At 40.5% G+C, this 27,082-nt stretch overlaps 1 protein-coding gene across 1 annotated transcript in view; it reads right to left on the bottom strand.

The window, feature by feature from the left end:
• The window catches only part of NPAS2 (neuronal PAS domain protein 2), a 121,814-nt gene extending 100,000 nt beyond the window's left edge, over positions 1-21,814 (bottom strand). Inside the window, exon 1 of the mRNA XM_063458306.1 lies at positions 21,297-21,814. Coding sequence (XP_063314376.1) covers positions 21,297-21,490 — 194 coding nt within the window. The 5' untranslated portion in view covers positions 21,491-21,814. The remainder of the gene's footprint in view (positions 1-21,296) is intronic.
• Between the last annotated feature and the right edge of the window lie 5,268 nt (positions 21,815-27,082).

Here is a 27,082-nt window from a genome sequence, read left to right as displayed (position 1 = left end):
CAAACCGCACACGACAGGCTTTAGATCTGTGACGAGGAGTTGTAATATACGCCGTCCTAGGCACTACGCTCCTGACTAAGTATCTATGTTGGCCGAGGCCAGGTCACGGCTTATCCCAACCCTGATATTTCGACCCAGCCGATGGCCAAATACAGCAATGCCCACTCACCTGAACTAACATGGGTACTTACCCCCCTACCCCAAGATTTCCCTCTCCCTGAGAGCGATTATTGATAAGACATGCTCAGCGTATAGCGCTCACCGCAGCACCACCGCTTTAGATGACGCCACCAACCAGGCGGAAAGGGAGCTTTCATATAAACCTCCTAGTCACTGTCCTACTCTAAGTTCCACTAACACTACGCGCTTCACAACAGTTCTTATCAATACCACATAGACGTCACATAAATATGGTAAACACACCTGACGCAGCTGACGCAACATCTTTACTTTACAAGCTTAAGTTTTTCCTTAATGTATAATTTGCATAACTTAAAAAATGTGCAGTAATAGCAAATGTCATACAAATGTTACACCTGTTACAGTTACGCTTGACCTAGCTGTTGTGGCTAGTCAAGCAAAATGTACAACTTGCACAACAAAAATAAAGAATTAAAAAAAACCAAAAAAACAGAGATGGGTCTGTTAGCTAATGAAGACCAGGAAAAGGCAGAAATAAAAAAAAAAAGTATATATTAATGACAATCTTCAGTATATATTAATGACAATCCTATGGCAAGAGATATGCAAATCATTGCTGTAAAAAACTTGCAGATAACGTGATTGGATGACTCGAGACAAGGTGCTACAGCTGTTAAAGAAAATTCATGTAAATAAAGCTCCGGGGCCGGTATTCACCCACGAGTACTTAAGGAGACAAGTAGGGAAATAAGTGAACCTCTGTATTTCATTTTTCAAGATTCTTTTGATTCAGGTATTGTACCGGCGGATTGGAGGAAGGCAGATGTCGTTCCTATATTTAAAAAGGGTTCAAAATCATTGCCTGGAAATTATAGACCTGTTAGCTTAACCCCTTAAGGACACATGACATGATTCCCTTTTATTCCAGAAGTTTGGTCCTTAAGGGGTTAAAGGGAATCTCCAGTGCCAGGAAAACAATCCGTTTTCCTGGCACTGGAGGTTCCCTCTCCCTCCCACCCCCCAATCCCCAGTTACTGAAGGGATGAAAACCCCTTCAGTCACTTACCTGAGGCAGCGACGATGTCCCTCGTCGCTGTCTCCTCCTCCGTGCTGCTCCTCCTTCTTACTCCGTCGGCCGGTTGGCGAGACTGATCCCGCCCACCGGCCGAGGAGACCTAATGCACATGCGTGAGGACGTCCAGCCACGCTCTAGCACAGATAATCTGTGCTATAGAGCAGGAAGTTCCCTCTAGTGGCTGTCTAGTAGACAGCCACTAGAGGTGGAGTTAACCCTGCAAGGTAATTATTGCAGTTTATAAAAAACTGCAATAATTACACTTGCAGGGTTAAGAGTAGTGGGAGTTGGCACGCAGACCACTCCAATGGGCAGAAGTGGTCTGGGTGCCTGGAGTGTTCCTTTTAACTTCTGTGACTGGGAAAATATTTGAAGGGCTATTAAGGGATAATATTCAGGAATTCATTGGGAAAAAAATTGTTATTAGCAATAATCAGCATGGTTTTATGAAACATAGGTCAAGTCAAACTAACCTGATTGTATACTACAAAGAAGTAAGTAGAAATATAGATCAGGGTATTGCAGTGGATGTGATCTACTTGGATTTTGCCAAGCCATTGGATATGGTTCCTCACAATAGGTTAGTCTTCAAACTAAAAGAAATTGGTCTAGATGATCCTGCAACTAGACTCAGCCATACCTCCCCTGTATACTGTGTCCCAAAATATCAGAGAGGGAACCAGGAGTTAGCAAAAGATAAGAGTACTACAAATTCCCTATTAATAAAAATCACTTGCTGTCCCTATGTACCTCGGCACCGCACAGAGCAAATGCCTACCTGAACCAGTAACCCTGTACACTCAAAACAAAAATCAATGGATTTGGAGGTATGGATGAGTCTAGTTGCACGCTGCAGGCCTACCTCTCTTTATAAGTACTCCTTTCCCCTACCTGCCCAGAGGTGGACACCACCCACCTCTTATATCCCTGTTTTAATACTGTTTATTATTTTAAGTGGACCGTTATTTTTGTACCCTTGAGAATAAAATTTAAGGGTTCTTTTTGGCCACTTACAATTCTTTTGTGCTTCCTCCCAGCATGTCCCATAATTTTGGGTGACACTGGGATTTTGTGCTTATTGTTAGTACATTAGTAAATAACTGTTGTTATTAAGTGTAGGAATGCTATGGAGTGAGCAAATACAGCATTGACTGTAAGCAAGAAAGAGTAGTCAAGGCTGAGATGGGTTCTTTCAGTAGATTTCAATGAAGCAGATGTTACTATAGTAACAGAAACACACAGACACTGTGTGGATATGGAATACCTGGCTCATAACAAATTAACCATACATAGGGCTTTGAAATATTAGTGACACACTGCAATGTTTTACACAGGAAGTCTGTTCACACAATGGCACTGCCAGAATTAAAAGCTTCAGCTCAGTACCTATGTCTGCACTCTGCAGTAAAAACAAGGAACATTGCTTTTTTGGACACTGAGTTATGTAAATGATTGGAGCATCCTTTAGAACAGGGGAAGGGTGGCAGGGGCAACAGTGGCATATAAGGCTTGTGAGCCGTAGCCTCACCGTACCATTCTTCTTGGATTAGTGGTCCACACTAACTCCTCTACAAGCTTTACTAGCCCACTGCGTTATTTCCTGGTAGACTGTAGGAAATGGCCAATCAGACTGCCAGACTGATTGGCCATTTCCTACAGTCTTCAATGTGGTGTATGGTCTGCATCAGGGATGTCTAACATGCGGCCCCCCAGATGTTGCTGAACTACAACTCCCATGATTCCCTGGCTACCTGGGGGGCCGCATGTTCGACATCCCTGGTCTGCATGGTGTCCCTTTTACGTATTTGCATGAGGCAATAGAGTAAGATGAGTCAGACATTCACATAATGCTCAGATCATTGAACCCATTACAGAATACAAAGTATGCATCTCTTAGGCATGTGCATATCTATGTTGTCCATTATATTGTGTGTAGGTCGTATGGTGGAATTTGCAGAGATATGTAACATTACACTTCAAAAACCTTCAACAGGCTTCATTTGTCAAACCCGTTGTGTGAGTAGGAGCAACAATGCAAAGCATTGTGCACAAAATAAAAGTCCATTCATTTGTACTTGCCCATGTTTTTTTAAAGTTCTGTAACCACTACAAATTATTTAACTGTTCACTGTTGTAGTTATGGTGCCAAGAGTGCCCTGGCATCATATCTCACTGGGCACAGACCATGACTAGCAGCACCTTGTTGGGAATCTTGTCATATTTGGTGATGAAACTGAATGCAGCAAATATCCCACAAAAGAGAAAGGTAGATTTTGCAATGATTGAGTGATGGAAACGTGTCAGGTGTTTATTAGGAATGTAACCATACTTGTGGGAGGCTTACTTTTGTATAACGGTACATTTTACAAAGTATCATGTTTACTCTTGGTTATATATTAACTAAGTAATATCTGACAGATACATCACCCTATTAACATTTTTGTCTAATTTCCAGTTCACTAATAGGAGTTAGATAACATAACATGTAAAGTAAATGTTATATTTAAGCTGCAACCAATCACTTCTGCCACATCATTCTCCTCTCATCATTGGTGCTGTTGTCATGTTTACACGTCAAGTTGTCACAACTGGCGGGCATACTAGTTTTATTTAATTACTTATTACTGGCATTTATAAAGCACTAACATATTCCGCAGAGCTGTACAATTTGGAAAAGACGAACACAATAAGAACAGACCGATACAACAGGTAGAGGACCCTGCATGTAATTACAATGCATGTTAGTATCACACAAGCACTGGAAAAGGTGATCTGGGAGATAATCTGTGAATAGATAAAATATACATTTATTTTTCACTGTACACTAGCTGATTCCAACCCGTAAATGGTGGATCAGAGTGAAAGGCTGACAATGTTAAAACTAGACTAGATTGGGGCGGGGCCTGACTGCCATGCAGACAAGTCGCACATAGAGATAGCTCCTGACAAGACTCACCAAAACCACAAAAATAACGACTTTTCAATCGAGAAAACAAGCAATAATCCTGCCGTAGTAACTCTACATTCACGAGAGACACCTTTTAAGGCATCTCCCTAATCAACCGGAGGTCACATCCTGACGCTTCTCTGGACCTACTCGTGGACGCAGCCAAGAAGATACGGCTGGTCTCTCGGCTGTCTACATTGCTTGGGCACATAGAGGTGGAACGGGCTCTTGCTCCCTCCCCACCCCCCGCCGTTGAGGGACATCATGGCACCTGCACACGCTTAAGTATGCCGCTGAGAGGAGCCAGGCCACTGGGACGCAGCTAAAATGGCCACCCAGTGAAGGCCCAAAAAGCGGAGCACACATGCCCAACCTACCACGTACCCCCTTGGCTCTGATCGGCTCTGCGTGAGCCTCTGGACCATGCTGTGCGACCGTGGAATGGATTACCACCTGGCAGTGAAACTAGTGGCTACATTGATTCGTCCAGTAACCCGCCGCCGCCATTACAGGCATCCACCACAATCTTACTACCTGAGCTACTCAAATATCAGACATAGCAGACAAGTTACATATGTGCTTATAAAACTAAAATGTGCAATTTTCTTGTGCCACTGTCTAATCTACCTACGTTTATATATACCTGTACGCTGTTGTGGCATTTGTATTGACTTGTACCCACCTGCACAAAAAAAAAAAAAAAAAAAAATAGACCAGATTTGGCCAAACTATTTTCTTTTGAAAATAGAATATTTTTGGGGATGCACAAATTTTATCTGAATGCTGGTTCAGCTAGGTAGAATTTGGGAACCAATATTCCTGTTCAGAGATTGAATCAGAAGAATAAAATAGGATGTGAAAATAGACCACTCAGTATGCTGCAAAATATATACATAATATTACGTACATATTTTGCAGTATACTGATAGGTGTGAGAAAAAGTAACTTATAAAGGAAGAAACAGGAGGTGCAGTAAAAAAAAAAATCAATCTATTAATTTATATATTATATATTTCTTAATTATATGAAATAATTATAGACTTTTTTTTACTCCTCCTTTTTTCCCCTTTATTGATCTGTGAATAAAATCAACATTTAGAGTGTCCCGTAGCCATCAACACATCTCTTTTTTTGGCGCCATGGTGCCAGTAATGCAAACTTGTATTACTATTTGATACACAAACAAGAAGCATGAAGAGCATTGTAATGTATCAAGATTTGATCACACTCTTGCTGGAGGCTTTGAGAAAAGAATTACAATGAAGCTTATTACAGAACTAACATTCCTCGGATCACAGGCTGATGGAAGTAGGTCACGGGGAAGAACACTTGACAGAAAATCGTTTTCAATGATAAATTGGAATTAAACCATGTTGATACATAAGCCATGTGTAAGACTTCATTTTTATGTTAAAGAGAAAGTATAGTACAGGTGGATACATTGTACCAAAATGTTAGCAATAACAGTCATCTTCAGGTAGGTATTGTGCCTGTGAATCCTACATATATATGTATAACTGAGACCTACTTGACCAAACATGCTTTTTTCAATATGACTTATAAAAAGAAGCTAAAGACCAATTTATAGATTAATTTTATATACCAAATTAATTTATTTCACCAACGCAAATTAGCACTAGAAACTCATCCATTCTGGAATTCTTAAAAGGGCTCTGTTACTCCATCAGGTAATTTCTAGCCTGTTCCCAGGCCACTGTACATCATGCAGGCATGCTAGCTTCAGGGGTCTTTACCAAATATTAAAGACACTAAAAGTGTCAGAGACACTTAAAAGGACACTATAGTCACCAAAACAACTTTAGCTTAATGAAGTGGTTTTGGTGTATAGATCATGGCCCTGCAGTCTCACTGCTCAATTCTCTGACATATATCTCCCTTATTGTCTTTCTAGTACTCCACTATATACACTGGTGGTAGTTTTAACCACTCAGTATTCTTTACAAGTTGCCTGTTTTTTTCTGTGTCTGAGCTAATCTATAAATTATGGTCTTTTGCAGACATGAACAGTTTCGAAAGAACAAATTGGCATTCAATTAACCTTGTATGTAGAAAGCTGTTCAATGACGTAGTTTGTCCTTAAATGGGGACTAGATGATGAAGTAGGAGGACTTAAAAAAAAAAAAAAAAAAGAACAATGAAGCATAACTACAACACTAACTTTGCTCGGATCATAGACTGCTTAAGTAGGTCAGGAGAAAGAATATTTGATGGATATAAAAAAGTATTTCAGTGAAAACTTGGCACTAAACCATGTTGATATGCAAACTGTGAATAAAACTTTTTTTTTTGGCTGATCAAGACACTCCAGGTTGGAGTTGACTTGCTTTTGTAATGCATTATATAGATTTTTTTTTTAATAAAAACAAACAAAATAATGAATATCATACATAGTTACATAGCTGAAAAGAGACTTGTGTCCATCAAGTTCAGCCTTCCTCGCATATGCTTTTGCTGTTGATCCAAAAGAAGGCAAAAAACCCAGTCTGAAGCGCTTCCAATTTTGCAACAAACTAGGAAAAAATTCCTTCTTGACCACAAAATAGCAGTCAGATGTCTCCTTGGATCAAGCAGCTATTAGCCCACTAATTAGAAATTGTATCCCTGTATGTTATGTTTTTGCAAGTGTTTATCCAATTGCAGTTTAAACATCTGTATAGACTCTGACAAAACCACCTCTTCCGGCAATGAATTCCATATCCTTATTGCTCTTACTGTAAAAAAAAACTTTTATTTGCCTTAGATGAAATCTCCTTTCTTCCAGCCTAAATGTGTGACCATGTGTCCTATGTATAGCCCTGTTTATGAATAGATTTCCAGATAATGGTTTGTACTGGCCACAAATATATTTGTATAATGTTATCATATCCCCTCTCAGGCGCCGTTTTTCCAAACTAAAGAGATTTACATTTTTTAACCTTTCTTCATAACTAAAATGCTCAATTCCTTTTAACAATTTTGTAGCTCGTCTCTGCACTTTCTCCAGTGCCATGATATCCTTCTTTAGAACAGGTGCCCAAAATTGCACAGCATATTCAATGTGTGGTATTACCAGCGATCTATAAAGAGGCAAAATTATATTTTCATCTCGAGAATTTATGCCCCTATTTATACATGACAAAACCTTACTGGCCTTAGCAACTGCAGATTGACATTGCATATTGCTACCTAATTTGTTGTCTATACCAATTCCCAAATCCTTTTCTGTGTGGTTATCCCTAGTTCACTACCATTTAGGGTGTAAATTGCTTGTGCATTCTTAACCCCGAAGTGCATTTTTCTACGTAAAATTTCATCTGCCATTTTAGTGCCCAGTCCCCCAATCTATCCAAATCTCTCTGCAGCAAGGCAATATCCTGCTCACATTTTATTACTTTACAAAGTTTTGTGTCATCTGCAAACACTGATACATGGCTTTCAATGCCCATTTCAAGATCATTTATAAATATGTTAAATAGAAGCGGTCCCAAAACAGAACCCCGAGGGACACCACTTACCACTTTTGTCCAGCTTTAAAATGTACCATTTATGACAACTCGCTGTACTCTATCCTTAAGCCAATGTTCTACCCAAGAACAAGAATATTCATCTAGACCAATTTCTTTTAATTTGAAGACTAACCTATTGAGGAACCGTATCAAATGCCTTGGCAAAATCCAAGTAGATCACATCCACTGCAACACCCTGATCTATATTTCTACTTACTTCTTCGTAGAATGCAATTAGGTTAGTTTGACATGACCTATGATTCATAAAACCATGCTGATTATTGTTAATAACACAGTTCTTCCCAATGGATTCCTGAATATTATCCCTTAATAGCCGTTCAAATAATTTCCCATTCACAGAAGTTAAGCTCACAGGTCTATAATTTCCAGGCAAGGATTTTGAACCCTTTTTAAATATAGGAACAACATCTGCCTTCCTCCAATCCTCCGGTACAATACCTGAAACAAAAGAATCTTTAAAAATTAAATACAGAGGTTCACTTATTTCCCCACTTAGCTCCTTAAGTACTCGTGGGTGGATACCGTCAGGCTCCGGAGCTTTATTTACATTAATTTTCTTTAATAGCTGTAGCACCTTGTCATGAGTTATCCAATCACAAGTTATCTGCAAGTTTGTTGCAGCAATCATTTGCATATCTCTTGCCATAGGATCCTCATTAATATATACTGAAGAAAAATAGTTATGGTATTTAAAATTTCTGCCTTTTCCTGGTCTTCATTGACTAACAGACCCATCTCTGTTTTTAGTGTACCTACACTTTCATTTTTTGTTTTTTTAGAATAAGTGTACTTGAAAAAAAAATTGGGGTTGGTTTTGCATTCTTTGGCTATCAATTTCTCCTTTTCTAGTTTAGCCACTTTAATTGCCTTTTTTGCAAGTATTATTGTCTTCCTTATATCTTATATAGGATGCCTCTGATTTGTCCGATTTAAATGCTTTAAAAGCCCTTTTCTTATTTTTAATCTCTTGTTTTACTTCTCTACTAAACCACATTGGTTTTAATTTGTTTCTTTTATATTTATTACCCAATGGTACATACTGTGAAATGTACCTTTCTAATATTTGTTTGAATAGTTTCCATTTATCCTCAGTGTTTTTATCACTAAGGAGTTTATGCCAGTCGATATGTGGTAGAGCTGCCCTAATCTTATTAAAATTGGCTTTTTTAAAATTATACGTTTTAATATACCCCACGTGCTTTTGCTTTTTTGAGTTTACTTCAAAAGTTACCATATTGTGATCACTATTTCCCAAATGCTCCCCTACTTGAATGTTGGTTAAAAGATTAACATTGTTTGTTATAACGAGATCCAGACAAGCATCCTTTCTAGTTGGTGCTTGTACCAGTTGTGACATAAAGGTGTCATTTAACACATTCAAAAACCGGATTCCCCTAGCTGAAGTACTAGTCCCTCTATCCCAATTTATGTCCGGGTAATTAAAATCTCCAATAATTAACGTGTTACCCCTATTTGCAGCTTTACCAATTTGCTCTAACAGCAGTTCTTCCTCATTAATATTTACATTTGGTGGTTTATAACATATCCCAACCAATAACGTATTTCCCTTTGTTTGCCCCAAGCAGATATCTACCCATAAAGCTTCCACATTTTCCTCGTCACACTCCACATGCCTAAGATTTGACTTTAACTCATGGCTGACATACAAACTTACCCCACCACCCTTCTTGTTTTTCCTATCCTTCCTAAATAATGTGTACCCATTTAAGTTAACTGCCCAGTCATGTGTCTCATCCCACCATGATTCTGTTATGCCTATTATATCATATTGTTTAGTGTATGCTAATGCCTCTAGTTCCCCCATTTTGTTATATAGGCTCCTTGCATTAGTAAGCATACATTTAATATTACCATGAGTCATTTGTACTTTTTGTGAATCAATATTACATACCTCCTCTGTTCTGAGCTTCCCCCTCCCCCATCTCCACCCCCATTGTTCTGAACTAAAGCCCATCTCATTTCTATCCTATCTCCATTTTCTAGATTGCTTTGAGCCTCCCCCCCTACTACTAGTTTAAAATCTCCTCCAACCTTCTAGCCATCCTATCCCCCAGCACAACAGACCCTCTTCCGTTTAGGTGCAATCCATCACGACTATACAGGTTGTACCCAAGCGCAAAATCGGCCCAGTGCTCTAAAAACCCCAAACCCTCTTTCCTGCACCAAGACTTCAGCCACACATTGACCTCTCTAATCTCCCGCTGCCTTTCTGCTGTAGCGCGCGGCACAGGTAATATTTCTGAAAATATTACCTTGGAGGTCCTTGTCTTTAGCTTACTTCCTAGATCCCTGAACTCACTCTTTAGGACCTTCCATTTTCCTCTGACTTTGTCATTGGTACCAATATGGACCATGACAGCTGGGTCATCCCCAGCCCCTCCCAATAATCCCTCCACTCTGTCGGCAACATGCCGGACCCGAGCACCCGGGAGACAGCAAACTGTCCGGTTGAGTCGATCAGAATGGCAGATTACCCTAACTACTCTCTTAATAGAGTCCCCTACCACCACAACCTGTCTAGACTTCCTTACCCTCTCAACCCCACCTGTACTAGAGGGGCTGTTCCCACGGGTGTTAGAAGGAACAGCTTCCTGCAGTACAGCTACTCAGTGGTGTATCCTGGTTTTGTGCTGCCCTAGGCAGAACAAAACTCAGGCGCCCCCCCCCCCGCGCGCGCCCCCCCCACCCAACCTTTACCCCGCCCCGCATTCTAAATACACACACATTCACTGACAGATACGCATACACTAGCTAACAGAAACACACACTCGCTAACAGAAACACACACTAATAGACAAACTCACACTCAGTAACAGACAAACTCACACTCAGTAACAGACAAACTCACACTCAGTAACAGACAAACACACTCACTAACAGACACTCACTAACAGACACACAATAACAGACACACATTCACTCACTAGCAGACACAAACTAGCAGACACACTCACTCACTAACAGACACACACACTCACACTCACTAACAGACACACACACACACTCACACTCACTAACAGACACTCACATTAACACTTTTTTTTTTACTTTAACCCCCCCAGCCTCCTTACCTTTGGGAATGCTGGGGGGAGGGGGGCCTTGCTAGCACTCATCCCCAGTTACAAACAACACAAGTGAGCAAAAACAATATTTACCCTCTTGATTTCAACTCCTGTTGTTTTAACTCCTACTTAAAAGAGACTACTTGAAATAGCCTACTTTCAAGCAAACTCCAGTGAGCCTATCATTTAAAAAAGTAAAAAATAGATCACTTTTAAAGTGCCTGTGTTTGCTTCAAGTACACAGGATTTACATCTTCTGCAACAAATTGTCCCAACATCTCTCCCTCTCGCTGTTCTCAATGGCAACAATGAGCATATCCCACAAACCCTTATACAGCAATGTTGCATGCACTTACATTTATCTCCATTTAGCATCCATTTAATTTATGAAAAGGCTAAAATGAAACTGCAGTTCTATTTGCAAAATCTCCCTGTTTGTTCTATCATTTTAAAGAATAGCACCATGCTGACATAAGTAAGAGCACCTTCCATCCTTGTTTAATCCTACTTCTACTCTGTCCAGAAGAGCATTTATTGAAGGGAAGGTACAATGGACACTCTGGAACAATTGCTCCATGAAAGCCAGGGGGAGTTTCCTTTTGTCACTGCGCAAGAGCTCCCGTAAAATGACCAGCTGTAGGCACTGAACTCATTCCGGATAGGATTCAACAAACGGCCAGTCATAACTTTGGTGGTGTTTCCCCAATTCCTTATGCGTCCGAGTGCTCTTTTGCTAGAAAGAGTTCTTAAACCAGACCTTTCCGGTGATATATTACTTGTGGGGGTTTGGGGTTGTTTTGTTAATGTTTTTTTTTTCTATTTAAAGCTCTTTGTATCTGGGAGATAATTAGTTTAGCAACAGTTTACTCAATTATCTCCTAGACACAGAGAAGCCAGGGACGGACTACCTATGTTCACAATGGAGACCCCGTGCCGGGAGTCTGTGTATAAAAGATCTCCTTGTCCCAATAAAGTTTGTCATTGTCCCAACATCAAGTGTCATCTGATGTGTGAGGGAATAAGGGCTATATCACTTAACAGCGCTTTCTTCCAGCTCGAGGGATATTCATGATTAATAATAAAATACAAAGACACATGACACATAACAAACAAAAAATTAATCTTTGCAATCTACATTTTCTAGATTATTTAATAAGTCTGTACTGTCTCCTACATGAGACTGGGACTTCTGTTCCAATGATTGCAGTAAGATATCAATGTACTGGGATGAATTAGAACAGGGGTCCTCAAACTCTGGCCCCTCAGATGTTGCTGAACTACAACTCCCATGATTCTCTGGCTATCTATGTAATTCAAAGAATCATGGGAGTTGTAGTTCAGCAACATCTGGGGGGCCGGAGTTTGAGGACCCCTTAATTAGAAGAAAGAGATGTAACCCCAAATATAATAGGCCTCCCGGGGGGATTAGTGATATCCTTTTGGATTTGTGGTAAAAAATAAAAAGTTGCTTTTGGAGGATAAAAGGTTCTTAGAACATCATACTCCTTTTTATTTAGAATCTCTAAAACACTACCATGATCTAATAACTTTGTAGTAACATTACATCCCGACTATTATACGTTTACATATTAAAATATAAAATACCTGATTCACAAAAACTTAGCGAAAAAAAGAAACTGTATGGCAACAAAAAAAGATTCAAGTGAATCCCTCAAGAGTTCAGAGCAGAGTGAGATTTCAAGGTGGGAAAACCTCTATAATGGGATTCCCACTCTAAGAATTCTCTGTAGAGTGGACTGAATCAGAGAGTTCTGACAGGCAAGTCTCACTTCTCTTGAGATTTGTCATGGGAATATTCGCAAGATTGCTTGCAGTGCCAGTCGACAACCATTAAGGATTTCTGTACTTTTGCCTCTAAAAAGTAGGTGACTTTAGAATTTTTAAAATACCCATACTAGAACAGATCAGAATGAATAGAGTAAAACTTCAGTGTTTGATAAATATTGAAGAAATATCTGATTAAAAGTAAGGAACAATTATTGATTTCATTAACTGAATTTTGCCAATTTTAAACATTATTGGACTTTTGTGAACAACTCTAGTGAAGGGACATGCATCCATTTGAGTCAACTGTCTTATTCAAAAGCTTTAGCTTTGAATGAGACAGTTGCCTCACTCTGCAGGTTGAAAAAAGTAGGAACATATGATTATTCTTTCTTTAATGTTTACATGCTTCTTCACATTTCTGCTTTCCACATCCACTCCAGAGGGAACACTGATCTAAACAATCAGTGTCCTATCCCTAGGAATACTTGAAAGTAGTGATGTCCCGAACGGTTCGCTGGTGAATAGTTCCTGGCGAACATAGCTTGTTCTCGTTCGCCACAGATGGCGAACATTTGCGATGTTCGGTCCGCCCCCTATTCGTCATCATTGAGTAAACTATGACCCTGTACCTCACAGTCAGCAGACACATTCCAGCCAATCAGCAACAGGCCCTCCCTCCCAGACCCTCCTACCTCCTAGACAGCATACAATTTAGATTAATTCTGAAGCTGCATTATTTTTTTTTTTCTTTTTGTGTTTATTATACATTATACTCCATAGCCAGTAACCTGTGTTTATTATACATTATCCCCCATAGCCAGTAACCTGTGTTTATTATACATTATCCCCCCATAGCCAGTAACCTGTGTTTATTATACATTATCCCCCCATAGCCAGTAACCTGTGTTTATTATACATTATCCCCCATAGCCAGTAACCTGTGTTTATTATACATTATCCTCCCATAGCCAGTAACCTGAGTGTAATATAGAGATACTGTGTGTAATACAGAGATACTGAGTGTAATACAGGGATACTGTGTGTAATATAGAGATAATGTGTGTAATACAGAGATACTGAGTGTAATACAGGGATACAGTGTGTAATACAGGGATACTGTGTGTAATATAGAGATACTGAGTGTAATACAGGGATACAGTGTGTAGTACAGGGATACTGTGTGTAATATAGAGATACTGAGTGTAATACAGGGATACAGTGTGTAATACAGAGATACTGAGTGTAATACAGGGATACTGTGTGTAATATAGAGATATTGTGTGTAATAAAGAGATACTGAGTGTAATACAGGGATACAGTGTATAATACAGAGATACTGAGTGTAATACAGGGATATTGTGTGTAATACAGGGATACTGTGTGTAATACAGAGATACTGAGTGTAATACAGGGATACAGTGTGTAATACAGGGATACTGTGTGTAATACAGAGATACAGTGTGTAATACAGAGATACTGTGTGTAATACAAGGACTATTGGAGAGGGGCAGTAAATGTAATATAATAGAATTAAGGGAGGAAGACATGGAGAGGGGGGCAGTAAATGTAATATAATAGAATTAAGGGAGGAAGACATGGAGAGGGGGCAGTAAATGTAATATAATAGAATTAAGGGAGGAAGACATGGAGAGGGGGGCAGTAAATGTAATATAATAGAATTAATGGAGGAAGACATGGAGAAGGACATGGCACTAAAAGACTGTGTCCACTCCGGGCAGCAGCCAGCTGACCCGTGTGAGTCAGGCTGGGGCTGCCGGGAGTGGACAAGGGGGAGATATGTGGCGGGACATCGCCACTAAGTGCCATGTCCCCTGAGTATTCAGAGGTTTGGATTTATATTTTGTGTCTCCAATATGTACTGTGATGGTTTTCCCTTGTGTATGTCTTGCTATTACTGCATTGCAGAACATTTAAAAGTTGACAGTTAACTCCTTGAGCCGTGAATAAAAATTGTCAGTTGACTCCCAGGCTATGTGTCGTGTGGTCCTTGGGAACGGGAATTATGCTGTGTGTCCTGCCTTCTGTATGATGAATCCTGAGTACCAGCGGAGAGCCCTTGGATTAACTCCTGCCGCTCCGCTACAAGGCTCCCATTGGCCCACGTCATTCCAACACCCCCACACACAAACGTTTTGGGAGCGTAGGCATGACGTGGGCCAATCACTGGTGTAACAGTAGTGTACATTAAAAAAAAACCTAGAAATTTGACTGTGAAATAATAGCAGTCAGTTTCCTTCACACGTGTGCGGTTCAGGGCCTGCCAGGGCACAGTGTCACACCAGTGCAACTCATATCTGGTGTAACAGTAGTGTACATTTAAAAAAAAAAATACAGGGGGCTTGTTGTCACCTTTCGGGGACCCTTGGTGTTGTACGTGGCTGGGTGGAGGAAGAGACCTTTAATGACATCAGTGAGGACAAGGAACGGGACATGGCTAGCTTGGTATCCAACCTTGTGCAAATGGGGAGTTTGCGGTTGTGCAAATGGACTGTTTGCGGTTGTTTGCGGTGCGTTAAACAGGGAGTTTGGTCTGTCACTGTGAAGCGGGCGTATCCCTTACACTACCTGATCGATACAACATCATACCTGATGTTTTAAAGCACGTTATTCCAAACAATTTAGGAATGTTAGGTGATTTATGCTCTTTATGGATTAAAACCAGACTCTGCATCAACCATGTAATTTTCCATGGGAGTTTTGCCATGGATCCCCCTCCGGCATGCCACAGTCCAGGTGTTAGTCCCCTTGAAAGAACTTTTCCATCACTATTGTGGCCAGAAAGAGTCCCTGTGGGTTTTAAAATTCGCCTGCCCATTGAAGTCTATGGCGGTTCGCCTGGTTCGCCTGTTCGCGAACATTTGCGGAAATTCGCGTTCGCGAACCAAAAACTTTATGTTCGCGACATCACTACTTGAAAGATTTACACATGCAGTTGGAATCTTCACCTTGCTACATCTAACAGGGGGAGAAGAAAAGGAGTCTGCATGTGGTCATGCAGCGCAGGCTCTGGTGTTAGATTTCTCTCTCCCGTGGCACAATGATGCCCTGTTTCTGTCATTAGTGGACTGGTCTGAAACCGAGATAGTTTGTAATGGAAGGGGAGCTGAAGAAATTCCCCTAGCTGAGAGCTGTGCCCAATAATGCAATCTGACCGAGTTTATAAATGTACTACATACTTTTTAAAGTTTTTTAAATTTATTTTAATTTGTATATTTGTTTAAAAGTATTTGCTTCCTGGTTGAAAATGTAATTGTCATTTAGGTGGCACACCACTCCTGTTCAACTATGCCATATGGGTAGGGTAAGCTTTACCCACAGGTACGTGAAAAAATTACACAATAGTGGAACTACTGCCAATGCAGCTGCACTGGGGCCCATAGGATGAGGATGGAGTTTCTCATGCACTTAGGGCCACCCCATGGACGTGTGTTCTCAGGGGCCTCCCAGCTAACACAAGCAAAGCCGCACAGGAGCAAGAAGAGGAAGCAGGGGAGGGGGAACTAGGAGAGCGAACCTCCAACACCCAACTGCCCCAGCCAGCAGAAGTGTGTCAATGTTTGTATCTGTATGTATGTAAGTGTTTGTATCTGTTCATCTGTATGTGTGTCTTTGTGTGTGTCTGCATGTGTGCCAGTGTATGCATCTGTGTGTCTCGGTATCTGCAAGTGTAACAAATATTTTGAGGGGTATAAATTAGGGAAATAGTCTGCCAGTGGGTATAAAAGTAAAAAAATGTTGGCAACTACTGCCTTAGAATATCCCTCATCATGTAATATTTCACATAGGGTCTGAAATATTATCAGAAAAGCCCAAAAAATATTTTTGCTACTTATCATAGGTGTGACATTAAATAAAATTGTCTTCCTAAAAATGGCATACAGAATGTAAAAAAAAACCTCACATATAGCAGGTATATGTAATTAATCTATTTGTGAACTGAAGAGATTTGAAAAGTGCTCTTACAATAGGCATTAAAATGGTAATCTAAACACCATAGGGAAGAGTAATATACTATATATATTTCGGCAAACCCTTGCCTTTTCTTAGAAAAAAATGTCAGGCTTCTTACAAATATCTATTTACAGGTCAATTAACCAATGTTTGTTTATCAGACACTGTACTAAATTTTCCCCTGTGAATCACACCATATAATTTGCAAATTAGGGAACCAAATATATCTGTAATGGTTGAATTAAGAAATTAAAATGTTAAATTGCATTATTTTACATAATGTACACTTGTAATATACACTTTTACAGGTCTCCCTGAACAGTAATATATATACAGAGAATGTGTGATTTGTCAAATGTATATGTACTAGCTATTCACTTCAGGTTTGATATTTTACATAATATTAAAATAACTAAAAGAACTGTGTAGTGAAGGGGTTAATACCAAAAAGGTCAGAGATCATTGGTTTACCAGCATGACTTTTGCTATTTTTTACTTAAAAGAGGAAAATATTTTGACTCCAATGTTACAGTAAAACAACTGAATTTAAGCTGACAAATATTTTATGAATTTAGGTAAATTTGGTGAAATTGAAAACAATGCAGCATTTGATTGTTTAAACACTGGCTGTTTTGGCCTAACATGTTGTTTGCCAAATTGCCACAAGTCACTGTGTAGTGGAAAAAATAATATTATTTTAATGCCAGAGAGGTTTGCCAGGCAGAAATGCTCTTTGCCTCTCTTTGCTAGAATAAAATGCGAAAAAGCGTAACTCACGTTTTCTTGCAAAATGAATATTGTGAATATCATTTATGCAACCATTGTTCTTGTAAATTGTACTGTTTCTATGGGTCTTTTCTTTTTGTAAAATTCAAAGGGGACTGTCAGTTCTCTAGATCAGAGGTTCCCAAAACCAGTCCTCATGGCCCACCAACAGTCCAGGATTTATGTATTTCCCTGTTTTATTCCAATGGAGATACTAACAAAACCTGGACTGTTGGTGGGTCTTGAGGACTGGTTTGGGAAATGCTGCTCTAGATTTTACACAGAATACAACACTGAAAATCACCTATAGGATGTGTTAACTTTTTTTTTTTCAAGTGAATCTTTTTTGTATACTACAAATATAGCAACTGATGTCACAATCCAGTTCAATCCAGGCACTGCAATGGCATACACTGCATTATCCCACATACTATATTCAATGACAGAAAAGGACAGAGTATAGGACAATGATTAACATGGAGCCAAGATGGAGAGAGATAAATACAGCAGTGTAGGTTTCTATATTTACTTCATTTACAGACCTCACAAACACTATTAAACAGAGAACACTAGCAAACATAATCAAACATTCTGGGAAATGTCAGTTCCATTTTACACTAGACTGTAAGTTGATTTAAGTATTGGATCTCCGAGTCTCCATATTTCAAAATGTACAACACATCTACAGATTTTTGTTATACTAATTCATACACGAATATTATATATACATTTATATACATGACTAACTGCACTTAGGGGAATTCAGTACATTGTGTAACAATAATATGATTGTAAACAGTGTAAACAAGTACACATAAAAAACATAAACAAAAAAAAACAAGAAAAACGGTTCCAAATTAAAATAAGTACTGAAATGTCCTAATGAAAACCAGTGCTAATCTACAGAATTATATATTGACTGATCAACTATTTTTTTATTATAAAATATTATCTGCTAAATTAGTTACCTACAGAATAGTAAATAGAAACACATGGGGGGCGGAGCCTGACTAGCAAACGAGTAAGACGTGCTCTGCTCGAGCTCCCGCCGGACGGCGACATAACCGCTAAAAATCAGGGGGTGCAACCCTGGAAAACCCGCAAAACGAGGCTAATCAGCTTGGGGAACCCAGTGCACACCCGCAGATACCTGACTCGCCGCCCGGAATGCCCGGGATCCGAAGCGGAAGGCTGTGGCCTACAAGAGAGGACGGGCTGGGAAGACGGCCGCTTCCCGCTAGCCGCTCAGGGCCGCAGACCAGCACAAATCATCCCCCCCCCCCTTTGGACCGGTGGGGGTTAACCCGATCCCCGCCACACAGAACTGGCCCGGTCCCTAATCTGCTGACGCAGCCGGCAACCACAGCCGACGGACTGGAGGAACAGGCCTCTAAGATGGCGGCCATAAGCGACGACTACACTCCTGGAAAGCAGCTGCAGCCTGCATCACCAGACCTCAATCTACCGGTGAGAGACTCTCTGGACGCAATCTTTGATAAATTTTGGACTCAGCTACTGGCCCACACAAGAATAGCTGCTGACATACCCCTCACTAGCCCACCTACAGCACTAGCAGGCAGCTCCAAGAGGATTGGGAAACCTCAGAAGGGCACCAAAAAACGCCAAGCCACAGCAACTCGCATGAATCGCCCACCTGGACAGAGAGCAATGAGGGGATTGACCCGCAGGTACCAGCCACATAAGCGGAGGGCCGCAGACGCCACACGGCATCACGCGCCAGACCCATGCACAGCCCAACACACCCGCCCGCCGGGAAAGTCCCTGGACCTGAAAGGACCCCAGGCTCGTGGCAGGAAGGTACCATCCCTCACACTGACCCAGGGTCGAAGAGGCACCATGTCCACAAAGGGCTGCTCAGCTGGCTTGCTGTATATCCCCGACCGCTCCTATACCCACCTAGTCCTGCCTCAAGGCCCAGAGCTTCACCCACAGCAGCAGGGGCGAGGTAATAATACACTAAGACAGGCCACCCAACGACTCAATCACTCACCTGAAGCCTCTATCATGGGCCGTCTACAACGCCTGGTGAAGGCCTTCATTATGACCTGGGGCTGGCCGACGGCCGACACCAACTCACACCATGCCGCACCCCTGTGGCTTCTACTGAACGACGGTGTCAACGTCTCCACCCTACCCAGCAGAGGCATAGGCTGAACAGGCCCCACTAACTGACAGTCCCACCACCATCACTCTCAGCCATTGGCTGTAGTGACCTAACCTGAATGACCCACATGGACTCTCCCTGCTGGACTCCCACTTGTAACCATGCTTACTATGTTGTCTACTCGTATAACTTTATGTTATTATTTTATATTATTTTTTATTTTAAATTCTTTTTAAATTTTGTATGGAAAACTACGCTACAACCCTCTAGCTTACTCTTACCACAGAGAGAATATATACATATACTTATACATATGTATACGCCTGTCGTGTGCCCAGTGAAGTGTAAATGTAAGCTCTTAGTTAACTCACACAGTTATGTTTAGCCTTGAGCACAGCCACCACTGTATGTACGTTTAGCGTAATTACCTCCTTACAAATAGTTTTGCCTACAGATGAGTATTCAGATAGTTACCTAGCTTGCAATATTCTTGAATGTTTAACCTGACGATTAATCATCTAAAGCGTGTCTACGATGTTATATAGCCTACTGACTCTCTATTTTCATAGTGTACCTAGATAGGCACTGTTTATAGTTATATTATGTTTATGCAACACAACAAGCCAACAGAAAACTGTTTTAACCAAAAAAAAATGAGGCATCGCTACTCAGGAAATGTGGTTTCTTCAAATTAATGATGTACGAACCCTCCACTGTCAACCGTTATTGCATTTCCCTCTCTTTATTTTGTACCCCACTATATATGCCTCAATAAAAGAAAGATTGACAAAAAAAAAAAAAAAAGAAACACATCCGTTGAAACACCAGGCACTGTATGTACTGTGTTATGTCTCAATTTTGGAGTCAAAATATTGGATGAACCACACCTATACAGGGAATACGTATTACATAATACTTGGTAAAAGAATAACAAACATGTACTTTGTTTTTATATCATTTTATACAGCAATGACAATACTGTTGTATGCATTTTTTTACCTGCAAGATTTTATTTTCATTCCAGAGTCTGCATGTCTGGTGATAACTGGGTATCATTTATCAAAAATTACACAACTGATCAACAAAGGTAGCAACAACAACAACAACAACAAAAAATATATAGCAATGCACTAGATTTAAAAGTCTTGAAAACATCATTCACATCATCAACTGATTTTTATTTTTCTGTCACTCTTTGGCTGCCAGGGTGTATTTGCCCTGTAAAAAAATTGCTTGTTCCCTTGGAACAAGTACACCCATACCATCTAGTGCAGACCTTGGGTGAGGTTCCAAAGTTAAGTCGCCCATGTCCTTTCAGTAGGTGCCCAATGGTAAGAACAGACACACCATACTTATCAGGCACTAGGCAACTATACATTACAAAGTGTTTACCTCAGGGGCCTTGCCTGCTCACAGTAATGAAGACCCCCATTTATATATTACATTTTACCAATGGGTCACTGACTAATGAGATGTGCATAATTTGGGTTCTATGTCACAAACATTTAAGTAGTTAAATTAAGGGGTGCTAAACATGTATTTCCCCTACCTAGCTGTTCTAGAAATTGAATTATACTTTGTCTATGTTAAGGTAGGCACATTATAATGTGGGGCTTTACGTTTTGGACATCTTACAAAGTCCCATTGTGATTAGTCATTGCCATCAGCTAGTTGAAACAGTGCAGGCTGTGCCATGCCTCTCTGGCTGTGCCCCCAGGAGCCCCATGCTGCCCATCCATGCTGCCCCTTTAATGAGTCAATCTTCGATTAGATACATGTTTACTGACCCCCCCACCCCAGCCCAGTACCATGCACATTATATATCAGGCTGCCGGTACACAGTGCTCCATGTCCCATTAACCTGTGTCCTTACCTGTGCCCGCTGCGGTGCTTTGCTCTGCGCTGCCCGCTCCCAGAGCTGCTGCTGTCCGCCGTGGCCAGCTGGGGGCCCGGGCAGCGTGTCGGAGGCTCTCCCCGAGTCCTGTGCTGCCTGCCGGGGAGAGGCTGCGGTGCGGGGTCCGGCGGGAAACTCTCACAGCATGTGCCACCGGAGCCTCTATCTCTCATGGTGTGGGGGGCACCTCATGCCACCTAGATAGGGAATGGTCTCCCTGCCTGGCGAGCGAGGTGGTGCTGCGGCACAGACTCAGGCAAAGGAAGGGGTCCTGAGATAGCCCTCAGTGATCAGGGGGGCGCTCAGGGTCAGACGCCCCAGCTATCGGATCATGCATTTCCAGCTCGACAGAAAGTTCTTTCCGCTCTGAGCAGCTGGATACATTGTATCCTCACCCCTTAGTGTCCCCCTTCCATCTCTGATCACACAGGGATTCAGATTGGGGCTATAGTATTTCCCTCACCACAACGAATTGCAACATTAAAGAACGCTAACAAATTGAATGGGCACCTTTTACCACCCTCACCTACCTCGACCTCCTCCCTATAGATCTGGAACCTACTTACAGACTGTATAGGTGGGTTCCCAGGAGGGTGTGTGTGTAGGTTTCAAGCAGGGTGGGGGAGTCTGCAATCTTTTAGAAAAAAAAAATGGGTCAGGAATAATAATAATGAAGAAGAAGAAAAAAAAAAATAAAACACTTCACCTTTAATGTCATCACTTTAAAGGGAAATAAATAAATAAATGCGGAGCTAGTGTAGGTGGTTTAATAAGGGAAAGGAGCCAGCTAGCTCTCCAGCACAAGTGCAGGAAATGTTCCACTGACCTACATATTTTTCCAAACATACGTGACCTTTTTTTTTTTTTCTGCTGTGTGGGAGGAGGGAGGCTGAGATCCAAGACAAGAAAGCCAATGAAAGGAGAAGTAGAACGCTGAACACAGAGACATTGCTTTAATGCTGTGAACAAATAGCAGCAGATAAATGTGCCTTTTTGTAAACAGCATTTTCATCTGCATCCTTGACTCCCTACCAGGACTGAACATTAGCCTGTTACTACCTTTCAGTAAGACAGACTGAACCTATTTAACCCCTTAAGGACCAAACTTCTGGAATAAAAGGGAATCATAACATGTCACAAATGTCATGTGTCCTTAAGGGGTTAAACAAGTCACAAAATAAAAAAAAAATGCAATGTAACAACAACGCAAAAATATTAACTGTTTGTGTATTTATCTTATATTCACCAAGTGAAAATCTACTTATAAATGGATCACTCATTTAATACTTTCAGGGAAAATACATAGCTCTTTTACTTTGGTAAAAAAAAAAAAAATCATTCTTCAGGCTTCATTTTCCCTTATATGTCCTCACAAGCAAACATGTTTTGATATGATTCCCTTATTGAACCAGTGATGTGGTTAAGATAATTTAGAAACCATTTAAAGGGACACTATAGTCACCTGAACAACTTTAGCTTAATGAAGCCGTTTTGGTGTATAGAAAATGCCCCTGCAGCCTCACTGCTCAATCCTCTGCCATTTAGGAGTTAAATCCCTTTGTTTATGAACCCTAGTCACACCTCCCTGCATGTGACTTGCACAGCCTTCCATAAACACTTCATGTAAAGAGAGCCCTATTTAGGCTTTCTTTATTGCAAGTTCTGTTTAATTAAGATTTTCTTATCCCCTGCTATGTTAATAGCTTGCTAGACCCTGCAAGAGCCTCCTGTGTGTGATTAAAGTTCAATTTAGAGATTGAGATACAATTATTTAAGGTAAATTACATCTGTTTGTAAGTGAAACCAGTTTCTTTTTTTTATGCAGGCTCTGTCAATCATAGCCAGGGGAGGTGTGGCTATGGCTGCATAAACAGAAACAAAGTGATTTAACTCCTAAATGACAGTGAATTGAGAGGTGAAATGACAGGGGAATGATTTATACACTAAAACTGCTTTATTTAGCTAAAGTAGTTTAGGTGACTATAGTGTTCCTTTAATAGGGCATAGCTAACTATCTGAAGGTCAGAGTCTCATCCTGATTTTTCCTGAATTGCGAAAGTCTTTGCCCCATATTTCAGACAGAGCATATCTTGAATAAGATCATACTTTTCTGATTGGTGCTACTCAGCTTTCTTGATCTCTGCTTCTAACACAAGAGGCCACAATGTGTAATTTGAAAGTATTCTGGGCTAAGACTAATAATAGTATATGCAATTTGGGTATTTTTTAAGGAGATTTGTTCATGTAATCACCAACTGTGACACAGACAGACTGGCTGTAATCTTCGATTTCCCGTAACAGAGAACCTCTGTGCAATGAAAGGGTTAATTTCTGTTCAGCTGTATCATAAGACTAACAGTCTTGTACAGTGCAAGAATGTCTCTTTCTTGGCACATGGCCATCTTTGCTTTCCCCCTCTTTTAAGAAGACTCCGCCCAGTAATGCCCCCTAGATAAACTTAGGATCAATAATTTGTTTAATGCTTATTTCATGCTGCATTCAGGAGCTCTCCATGTTGTTAGTTAATACTTGTCAATATTTGATCGGTAATTAATGATACTCCCCCTAGACTCCTCTTATTGCATTTGCCTTGTTGAAGAAACATTGGACATTTTGTGAAGCAGATTCTTTTGTTTGGCATCTCAGGAGTGTCCCCAAGTATTTGAAGGTGTGACTCTGTCTGGATAGAACATTAAGACTATAGCAGGTAATTCTGTGTGAAAACACAGATGTTCCCAATGTTTTGGGGGCTCATTCTGGGTTTTTGGAATATCTTGACCTGCTCAATTACAAGTGTCTCCCAGTGGGGTTACCTAAAATACTGAACTTTAGAAGGAACACTATTGGTAGATGTGGCTCTCTTTGAGTATAGTGGTTGGCCACTGCTTTCCAGTGTGTTAGGAAAGCAGATTAAGTATATTCTATCCTGATCTAAGCCCGCCTGCCAATCATACAAAGTCATGTATGTTAAGAGTTGTTTAAAGTATAAAGCTGTTTTTAACCTAATTCTTTACATTTTTAACTGGTTGCACATAACCTACTTGCTAACTTTGCTTACAGGATGGGACTAAAAGGGTGTGGGAAACCCCCAAATAATGGTATTACAAAGCTGCTAGTGAATTTGAAGTTTGCTTTGGGTGATGAGAGTGAAAATCCTGTAAGCTGTACAACTGCACAGTGCATGGAATATAAGTACGAGTGAGAGATAAGAGCAGTGGTTGTAATTAGAAAATAAATGTAAGTTAAGTCAAGAATGCTATGTGAAAAATGCTATGTAAAAAAAATAAAATAAAGTATGGTGATACAGCATTAGCATATAAGAAGTAAGGCAGGAATTTGTAAGTGATTATGTATTATAATGTTTAAAAGAATGTTGGCTGAAAGAAAGAATGCTGACCTTGACTAAAGTGTTCAAAGGTAATTTGTTAAATAATATACAGAAGATGTTAGACATTCAGAGATCATCGTATGAGAAGTCCCAGGGTGAAAGAGAATGCAAGTTTTTCTATGTATTGAGTGGCCAAGATAGTGCTCATCTGTTTTGTGGGTGTAGCCAATGTTTTAACTGTGATCAGACTGAGGACTGGTGTCCAAACTGCCCCCACCCCAGAGCCGGACCTAATGACCACTGCCCATCTTATGACACATCCTACGACTCTCACCCTTCCTATAAACTCAGCCCAAAAGGAGACCATGGTCACACGCGTCGTTATCAAAAAGTTGGCAACAATGACCGAGCACCATAGCCCTCCCCTCATGCCAATGCAATACTCCTCTGTTGTTTGTTGAAACACCAGACAGATTGTTAACAGTCAGCATTCCTTTTCTGTATTATCACATTGCCCAGTCAATTTATTAGGCAGAGATCTGATGTTATTACATATTTCCATCTGAGAGTTTTTGTTTTATCATCTTTGAAAAATTATAAAATATTGCATAAAATGTGGGTGCTACATAACGTCTGATAAATATATATGATTTGATGGCAAAAGTGTACCTGTTGTTTGTTGTGTCCTAGAATTTTCGATTTATAATTCTTTATGTTGTTCTCTGATTTATGTTTGCAACATTTTGAATAAGTTTTACCCCTGTTGGGGAAAATAGTTTTTGTATATTTTAAATCTGTGTCTGCAGCTCAGATTGAAATTATGCAATCATTCTGTGGTTATAAATTCTATAATTGTTGATAAATTCACAAGTTGAAATTTAGATATTAATCAGAATGTATTCTCTTGTAAAATACTCATAGATTTTCCTTATGTTATGTTGAGTTATTGTAATTGCTGTTTATAAATTCTTTACGACTATAACTAAATTGCTCATTATCCATATCTCATTATCTACTATAAGGATCATTTTCTCACATGTTTGAAGTAATTTTCATTGTTAAATGTTATATGGTATAGATTGTTGCTCTCAGGATAAGTTTTATTTTAAGAAATACAATAGTTGTATGTTATATTTGTAGTAGAATTTAGAATATTTTCCATTTTAATTTATGTTATATTATGCATATTGTGACACAGTGTGAGTGCCAGCCATAAGATGCCCCCAGTCTTATTGCTAGACGAAAGTCTGTGATCGACCAGTACTGGAACACAAGGGACAGCTGAAGTTTATAATAATAATAATAATTCCAAGTAGATAACGGGATAACGTGTGATTGATTGATTTATTTTATTTATTTTAAAATTAATAAGCCCTTTTAGTTCCTTTAAAACATAAGACAAGTTGATTACTTGAACTAGTGAAGCACATGTAAAAACCTAATTTTCACCCAGTGTGAGTGGAATGTCACAAGGTACAAAATGTTTAAAATAAATAAAAAGGATACAGATATTTGTTGTTCACTGCAGGTAAAGCAGTGTTCTGTTCCTATTTAGTTCAGCCAGAAGGTAGTCCTAAGAAAGGTGACATTTTTGGTCTCCAGTAGGTACTAAAATTATAAAGAAACGGGAGCCTGACTTTACTTTGCTCAATATCTTGTTGAATGCTTAATTTAAGACAAAGGTACTGACAGGTGAATACTGTACAAAATGGGCAAAGAAATAACAATCTGTTGTTTTTGAGTATAAAATGTTCTTTGGTTGCAAAACAAATATTTGGGGGGGCGGGGCGGGGCCGGGCCACCGAGCTGCATGGCAGCAGACTAACATGGCTCCCGGCCCAAACAAACTAAACTGGCTCTGAAACGCCCACAGAAGGCACGAAGACCAGGTTACCCGCTGAAATAAAGAGAAGGATAACACCAGCTTTACAATGATGCCAATTAGACCCTAAAAGAAGGCTGTGAGCACTGTAAAGAACTTTCAAGGCCTACCCTTGGCCGCAAGACCAGACTCGAGTGATCATGAGTCGGTCAGAATACACTCCGATCCTCCGCGTCTGACACAGACAACTTAAAGAAAAACAAATGCAACTTACCCAGGCAACGGACGCTGCTGGCTCGGGGCGCGGCCCTGCTTCCCCCCCCCCGGCCGGTGGGGTAAACCGGCCTCATGGAGGCAACACGCGCCGAGACAGGAGTTCCCTGTGCTGGGCCCAGACTGCCCTCCTGAACTGGCAAAGGCTGCCGAAAAGGAGCCCGCCAGTAAAAGAGTCGTGAGGACCATTTTACATACGAGCTCATTACGACGAAAAAAGGCATGAAGGGGACTATTAACTGCTTCGGAATGGCTGGCAGGGACGGTACATGTGGCCACAGATGCCGCCGGCAACTAAATGTATTCCCCGACTACCTGCCGGCCGAAGGAGTGACAGCCCGG

Source organism: Pelobates fuscus, chromosome 1 (assembly GCF_036172605.1).
Source record: "Pelobates fuscus isolate aPelFus1 chromosome 1, aPelFus1.pri, whole genome shotgun sequence".
NCBI lineage: Eukaryota > Metazoa > Chordata > Amphibia > Anura > Pelobatidae > Pelobates > Pelobates fuscus.
Note: the sequence above shows the minus strand (reverse complement) of the source record. Positions and strands in the feature narration are given on the sequence as shown.